Below are 8445 nucleotides of genomic sequence, written 5' to 3'. Positions count from 1 at the left end.
CACCCCTGTTGCTGTGCTCTCCTCTGCGCTCCGCAGCTCCCTCCCTCTGCCACCTGCAGTCTCCGCCCGCGAAGGGGCTTCCTAGTGTGTGGCCACTTTTCCTCTTCACAGCTCCCTCCCGCTGGTGCAGGACCCATCCCTATCCTTTTGTCTCTGTTTATTTTTTTCTTTTGCCCTACCCAGGTACGTGGGGGGGTTTCTTGCCTTTTGGGAGGTCTGAGGTCTTCTGCCAGCGTTCAGTAGGTGTTCTGTAGGAGTTGTTCCACGTGTAGATGTATTTCTGGTGTATCTGTGGGGAGGAAGGTAATCTCTGTGTCTTACTCTTCTGCCATCTTCCCGGAAGTCCGTGAATTCCCTCAGCCTCTTTATACATCAGGATTTAGGCTTTTTATTCCTCTCAAAAAACCTTTTTTCTCAGAATAAGAGATGTTCTTAATTTAGAAACACTCAGAAGAATGTGAAAATCATACTCCCGACTAAAAATTTCTTGTATGTTCTTTCTTTTAGTCTTTTTTTCCACAGACAAAAACCAACCAAAAAGTGACATGGGGAACAACGAAAACACACACCGCAGTATATATCTTTGAAATATAAGTATACACATTTTAATTTATTTTTAAGAGTATTTATATTTTAAAATCAGGACATTTATACGTATGCCTAAACAGCATGGCTGACACAGACCAAATCCACACTGGTAAGCTTCCAAGAACCATTTACTGTGCTGACAGTAGTACTGGTGCAGGCAGACGGAGAATAAATAATAGTGCTTTGGGGAGCACAGTAGTGATTGATACATAGGGTAGGTAAAGAAGGAGCCTCATCGTGGACGCTACAGCATGTGGCTCCCAGTACTGATATGTGCAAAGTTCCAGATCGCCACGACAGAAACAGCCCAACCCATCCAAACAAACAGCCTCCCAACTTGGCTGGCAAGTGCAGAGGGTGGAGGAACTCAGGCACAGGGGGCACAGGGATGGGGAACTGGACCCAGAGAAAAACTGAAGAAGCAGAGTTCAGACAAGTACGTGTGTTCACACACATACCCCCACAGCAGTGGCCTATATAACAAAACTGTACACAATTTAACAAAGGTGCTCCCAGCCTCCCTGTCACCTCTTTGGCAGCGAGTCAGGCCATCCCAACTTCTGACACACAGACATCTTCATCAGGAGGAAGGCTGTCCTGTGTGGTGGGGACAGGCCTTTAGGTGAGAGCAAAGCTACTGAAGCTATAGCATTAACTGAATATCCCTAAACAAAAAAAGGTGTTAAATGCTAATTATAAGTGTACAAGCCCAAAACTGCTTCATGTCCCATACCCCAAGCTTGGGCATAGCCAATCATTTAACTACACAATGGTGAAGTAAAACAAGCCCTTGATCGTGCTTTAGCAAGTACAATTACGGGGTAGGGAAAGAAATTAGGTTCCATATGCTAAAATTTACGCTTACTGCTATGAACTATGTTTTAATGTATTTCTTGAGTCAAAATAAAACCAAGTGTCTAAGGACATACTAAGCTTATGATGGATTCTCATCTGTAACTCACTCACTTCTGTAAGTTAGGCCCATGGTAATGGAACCTGTCCAGGCTTTCAAGCGCATCTAAACTGAAGAAACATTAAAGCCACCCCTGTATAATTAGGCACAGGGCATAGGAAACCTCAGCTGGATGACTGATCAGGGCTTCTCAGGACTGGATGTTGGTTGAATTGAGGATTCGAGAAGTAGCATCAGATTTGGAAGCCTTTGAAAGTTCTCGCTGTTGAAAAATAAATAACATCAGTGGCGTTACTGTCCCCTCTCATGCATGCCCTGCCCTTGTAAGCACAGGTGAGTGTCAGCATACAGCCCAGCACAGGCTGTGTTAGGAACAAAAAGGGAGGGACTCTGAACACCTTAGTCACAGATTAAGCATGTGCACATATGCCCCTTGATTCCTTTCCTCAGCCAGTCCATTCTATTAAAACCTCACAGAAGAGAAATCCCTTATACTTCACAAAGTATTCTCTGAGTTGTCAAGCTAGGTAGGCAACAAGCTTTGGTCTTTTGAGCCCTTTAGGAAACAATGGGCCAGAACATATATCTACCAATCCCTGGGGCTGAGGGCCTTGTAACCTGCTGGTGATTTGATCTCATGCTGGAGCACATGGTATAGAAGCAGAAGACAGAGCACGAATGACCACTGAGAAAGGACAGATGTTAGTAGAGGTTAGTCTACTGGCTTCAGTGCTGCCTGGTGGAGTCTACCAGCCATAGCAACCAAAACCAGAAGAATCTCCCTCGGCCTAGCCAGAGAGAAACAGATATTTGTAAGCAGCAAGTGGATGAAGTGGGCTTGGCTGAGCAAACAAAAGAGAAAGCTGGACTCTGTCCAGCAATCAGCTAGCCAGAGTGACAAATACCCACCTTCTATAGGTAGAACCACCCCTGTCAAGTAACTTGACAAAAGTAAAAGAATATAAAGCTAGCTTCAGTGCTCAAAATGAACAATAGCCTTGGGCAGCCGTCACATTCTCCATCACTGCAGCAAGAGAGTCGATGCCCTATGCTTTAACTTAGTATCCCCCCACAAAGGTGAGGGGCAGGCTCACCTCTCAACAGCTAGATACTGAGGGAAGACAGAACACATTGTTAAGGAAAGCGCACTGCAGTTAAGTGTTGGTAAATGTGGAGTACGTTACTAGGAGCTGAAGAGCATTGTGGGAAAAAATTACTTTCTTCCAGTGCCTCATATATGCTTTAGCAGCTCAATGTGGTAGAAAATAGGCAAAGGCGAAGAAATGAGCATTGGCTAGCTCAGAGTAGACAGAAAGGTGGCAATTCAGCTCTGAGGGGTTAGTAAGACAGATACTCCAGGAAGTAATCAGCACGCAGGCCAAGAACCTCATAGGCAGCACACAGCTGGGGCTCCCCTCCCCACGTGGTGGGGCCTCTATTCCTTGCAGCACATTGGAGGCCTTTAATGTCACAACTGGGGAGGGTGAAAGTTTTCTGTTGTGAAATAACATGATAAAAAAACCTTGCCTGACTTTAGATGGGGCTGAGAATCCAATTCAAGTCTGAACAAGTTAATCGGCAGGTTAGTCAGTCTGTTGGGAACTTAAGCCAGATATTTATTATTTCTGAAGTCCGTATTAGGAATTCCTGCTTCCTTTGTTAAAAAAAGGTTTTATGATAGCACAGCTGAGATAATTGGTTAGTGTAGCCCTGTGCCCAGATGGGAATGAAGCCAGCAGATGACAGATCAGTCTGGAAAAGGGACATGGGACATGCAGGGGTTGCCATACAGACCTGAAGCCCAAGAGTGGAGCTGTCAGAGAGGGATGGATCCTTTTAAGAACAAAGAATTGAGACAATTACCAAGAACTCCACCAAGAGAGCACCAGGGCAGTGATGAGAAGGTTCACCTCCTGCAGCCAGGGAGTGGTATTTCTTAAGCAGAAGGATCCAGGTTAAATGTCTGCTTGCTGCTGCCATCTTTCTTCCTATACACCACCCTTAAACCACCCCCACCTCATGCCACAGTCAAGTCAGGAAAGGGATTCTCAGCCTCCAAAGAACTGTCCTAACTAATAGCCTGGGTGCCCTTGGGAAGATACCCACTCTGCCCCAACTGTGTGCTCCCCAGGGACTGGTAGATATTAGAAAAGGTGAATTACCGCAAACTCAGAATAGGTGCTGGCAACAGAATTAATGCTGAAGTTGCGCCGTGGGGGGGCCGAGGCAGGGTACCCACCGCTGAGGATGCTGCCATTGAGCTCCAGGTTCTCCTTGTTGGCTCCATGCTTGAGGCCACGTGGTGTTTTTTTCCCCGAACAGGTGGAAGTGGTGACTGGCTGTAGAGAAAAGAAAGATCGACCAATGTATCATCCTTATAATGACCACACACACAAATTATCAAAGGCTTATACCACCTTTATATTATTCGTGTGTCTGTAATCCTATACTTCTGGCTTTTTTTTTTTTTTTTTTTTTTTTTTTTTGCGGTACGCGGGCCTCTCACTGTTGTGGTCTCTCCCGTTGCAGAGCACAGGCTCTGGACGCGCAGGCTCAGCAGCCATGGCTCACGGGCCCAGCTGCTCCACGGCATGTGGGATCTTCCCGGACCGGGGCACAAACCCATGTCCCCTGCATCGGCAGGCGCACTCTCAACCACTGCACCACCAGGGAAGCCCTGGCTTATTTTATTTTTAAAATTTTTATCTTTTGGCCACGCCGTGTGGCATGCGGGATCTTATTCCCCAGCCAGGGATCAAACCCACGCTCCATGCATTGGAAGCATGGAGTCCCAACCACTGGACCACCAGGGAAGTCCCTACTTTTGGTTTAAAAACATACAAATTCTTAATGATCTGCAGAACCCTTATCTTGAGCATAGTCTGTAAAATACCGGAAAGACTGAACACATTTTAGCACACACTCCTCACTCCCTCCTTGGGTGAGAGTACCTATCTGCATCTAGTTGTCCAGTGTCACTGGGCTGGAACCCACATGCAAGGACCTCACTCAGTAGCAACTGAAGACCAGGCTTTGAACTGAGCCTATGGAGACTCTTCAGTTTCCCAGTCACATCCCAGTGCTTCCCGTGATACTGGACTGAGCTCAAAATGACCATTCTCTTCTCTCATTTAGTTTTTGACAGATTAGCTAGCTTACATCTGTCAACTTTCAGCATCTCAATGATAACCGAATCCAGGGATCTTAGAAAATGGAACAAGTTAGGTGGGGCCCTGTATGGCTGAACCATACTGACTCCTTTTTGTCAGCTCCATCTTAGGCCTACAGTCCCATCCCCTCCCCTTCCTGCATGACTGAGCTTCAGTTTACAAGGAATGAGGCCAAGCCAGTTAAGTTCCCTATCAACTTTGACCCTTGCCTTCATCTGATAAGAAAACTGGAAGAATGCCTTTAGCTGATGTAGATGATTAATGGTCTTGAGACCCTGGCAGGAGGAAAACCACCCAGTTCCTGTCACTACAGATGTGCTTCTCCCTAGTAGTCAGATTCTATTTTTAGCTTTGGCCCCCTTAAATCCCCTGGTATCTCTCTTGCGCTTGAATGCAGCTGCAAATGCCTCTGTGTCACTGTCTGCCCGATCCTGCCTGTATGCAAGTTACCCACAATAAACTTCATAATTGCACTTTATGAAGCTGCCTGCTTCGTTTTTAGGCCTCAAAGTTCCTTCTCAGTCCAGAGGACAGTATTCAATCTCTCCACCTCCCAGCAGTCCCTGGAGTACATAGGTTGGGGCAGTGTCAGGGATGTGCTTGTACAGAGAACATACTAACCTTGCTGCCAGAAGGTGGAAGGCGAGACATAGGGGAGCGGCAGACTGTCCCCGAAAAGACAGGCCGAATGCTGCTGTTGGCCGTAGCATTGGACACAGTGGTAGTGTTCAGCTAAGGAGAAAAACACAGATTATTTTTTTTTTGTGGTACATGGGCCTCTCACTGTTGTGGCCTCTCCCGTTGCAGAGCACAGGCTCCAGACACGCAGGCTCAGCGGCCATGGCTCACGGGCCCAGCCGCTCCGCAGCATGTGGGATCTTCCCGGACCGGGGCTTGAACCTTGCATCGGCAGGTGGACTCGCAACCACTGTGCCACCAGGGAAGCCCGAACATAGATTATTGATGTGAGATGACGTGCTTAGCAGCGCATCCCTACACTACAGAGAGTGAGGATGGGAAGCAGTCTAAGACAGTTTTCATGGTGAAGAGCTTTGAGGACACCTGTGAAAAGCGTTCAGTGTTCCATAAAATGGGACAACCATTTTGTTTCCAAAAGTTAAACAGACAACTATCATAAGATCCAGCCATATCATTCTTGGGTATTTACCCAAGAGAAATGAAAGCATATATCCATACAAAGACTTACATATAAATATTTATAGCAGCTTTATGTGTAGCAGCCAGATAACTAGAATTAAGCCAAATATCCATCAACACAGGCAACTAGATAAGCAAAGTGTGGTATATGCGTCCGATGGAATACTGTTTAACAATAAAAAGGGGTAACCTACTGATACATGCAACAACAGATGAAAAAAGTCAGACACAGAAGTACACATACTGTATGATTCTATTTATATAAAATGTTAGAAAATGCAAACTAATCAACAGTAACAGAACAAAGCTGCAGTTGCCAGGAGCTAGTGGGAAGTGGGTGGGGGGAGGGAAATGGGTGGTAAGGGAAGCAAAGAGAAAGCAAAGGGGCAAAAGGAAACTTTGGGTGTGATGGGTATGTTCATTGTCTTGATTGTGGTGAGGGTTTCACGGTACATACATATATCACAGCTTATTAACAGGTACACTTTAAATATTATGTGTCTACTTTATTCAATAAAGCTGTAAGCTTTTTCTTTAATTGGAAAAACTCTAGGTGGATTAAAAACCTTAAATGGGATAGCAAGACTATTCAATATTCAAATACAAGACACAAACTAGGAAATACAACACAGGAAAATATCTGTGTGCCTCAGGTCCTGGGTAGGTTATTTGCAAGTACAAGCCATTAAGAAAACAGGTTGAAAACATTTTTACTATATTGATATTAATAACTTTTTGTTCATCAACAAAACACCATAAAGAGTAAAAAGACAAGCTACAGGGACTTCCCTGGTGGCGCAGTGGTTAAGACTCTGAGCTACCAATGCAGGGGGCCTGGGTTCGATCCCTGGTTAGGGAACTAGATCCCACATGCATGCCACAACTAAGAGTTCGCATGCCAGAACTAAGGAGCCCACCTGCCATAACTAAGACCTGGCACAACCAAAAAAAAAAAGACAAGCTACAGAAGACACACACAAATGCTGGGAAAAGCTATTGTAACACAACTGACAAGGAAATAGCATCCAGAACATACAAAGAATTCCTATAAAATTTGCAAGAAAGAAACAAATGTTCCAACAGAAAAACTGTCAAAATCTTCTCAGAATAGGAAATCCAGAAGGCTAATGAACATGGCAAAAGGTTCAACTTCATTAGTAATTAGGAAAATGCAAACTAAAATTATGAGACATTACTTCACACCCATCAGATGGGCAAAAATTGTAACGTCTGAAAATATCACATGCTGGCAAAGATTGGAGCCAGCGTAGCACTTAGGCACTACCACTGGAAGCGTAAATTGTTATAACTGCTTTGGTATCACAGACTGAATGATCAGTGCAGCCAGCACTTGAGAAATGTTTGAATGCAGCACTCTTGAGATCATGGGCCATATCACTTAATCTTTGTGTTCTCAGCATCTAATAGAGAGATTCTCAAACTTTTAATGAAAACAAACGTTTCGGACTTCCCTGGTGGCACAGTGGTTAAGGATCTGCCTGCCAATGCAGGGGACATGGGTTCAATCCCTGGTCCGTGAAGATCCCACATGCCACAGACCAACTAAGCCCGTGTGCCACAACTACTGAGCCCATGTGCCGCAGCTACTGAAGCCTGCACGCCTAGAGCCCATGCTCTGCAACAAGAGAAGCCACCACAATGAGAAGCCCACGCACCGCAATAAAGAGTAGCCCCTGCTCACCGCAACTAGAGAAAGCCCATGTGCAGCAACAAAGACCCAACAGAGCCAAAAAAAACCCAAACCTTTTTTTTCCCAACCCTTTCTAGAATTTTATAACACGTATTTTTAAAATTTCGTCACATTATTTTCCTAATAAAAAATTAACTACCTAATATCAAATAGGGAACTAGTTTAGTAAATGACATTATGTCAAAAGAATAGACTATATAGCTAAGAATGAGCATGTTATTTGAAGAAAGTTTGATGCTATGAAAAAAAAATCACAACCAATACCAACTAGGGAAAAAGCAGAAATCAAAATTATATGTGATCTCTATTTTGTGAAAATACACTATTTTAAAAAGCTTTTTACAGAAGTAGGAAAAACACCAAACAGTCTCATTGGTTCTCCTGGAGTCACATTACAGGTGATTTTTAAAACATTTTATGTGTTATAAAATATGAGTTGCAAGGGAAAAGGAAAATAATGCTCCACTTCATTTATTAAAGAAACGGTTTTAAAAAAACAAAGGAAGAAAGAAGGAAGGAAGAACTCCCTGATTTCCTGCTCTAGAGATTAAGGAGTATTAGGTATCCCCCTTGCCAAGCATGAAAGTCTTCTTTCACATAGTGCCATGGTCACTTGTTGGAATTACAGAATGAACCTCTGAAGGTTCTCATCATTACAGAATGCTGGCAGCTGCTGGCTCCCGAGTTTAATCTGGGACTCATCAAAGCTGGTCACTCCTTGACTGTCACTGTCAAGTCCCTACTCAGGATTGAACTGCAGACTTGCATTCACACTGTCAAATGGACTCAACCTGGAAGGCTAGAAAAATTCTTTCCCATCTCTGCAGGACAGAAGGCAAGAGAGGGGCAGAGCCGTAGCCTCAAAAATGCCTCAGACATGGCAGTTCATGCAGCCTCGTGTTTAT

At 44.5% G+C, this 8445-nt stretch overlaps 1 protein-coding gene across 1 annotated transcript in view; it reads right to left on the bottom strand.

Moving 5' to 3' along the window:
* Nucleotides 1-576: 576 nt before the first annotated feature.
* PRC1 (protein regulator of cytokinesis 1) overlaps nucleotides 577-8445 on the bottom strand; it is a 29758-nt gene continuing 21889 nt past the window's right edge. Inside the window, exons 12-14 of the mRNA XM_065871820.1 lie at nucleotides 5293-5403; nucleotides 3664-3840; nucleotides 577-1763 (exon numbers count right to left, since the gene is read on the bottom strand). Of these exons, the coding sequence (XP_065727892.1) occupies nucleotides 1692-1763; nucleotides 3664-3840; nucleotides 5293-5403 (360 nt within the window). The 3' untranslated portion in view covers nucleotides 577-1691. The remainder of the gene's footprint in view (nucleotides 1764-3663; nucleotides 3841-5292; nucleotides 5404-8445) is intronic.

The sequence above is a fragment of the Phocoena phocoena genome, chromosome 2 (assembly GCF_963924675.1).
Source record: "Phocoena phocoena chromosome 2, mPhoPho1.1, whole genome shotgun sequence".
Taxonomy (NCBI): domain Eukaryota; kingdom Metazoa; phylum Chordata; class Mammalia; order Artiodactyla; family Phocoenidae; genus Phocoena; species Phocoena phocoena.
Note: the sequence above shows the minus strand (reverse complement) of the source record. Positions and strands in the feature narration are given on the sequence as shown.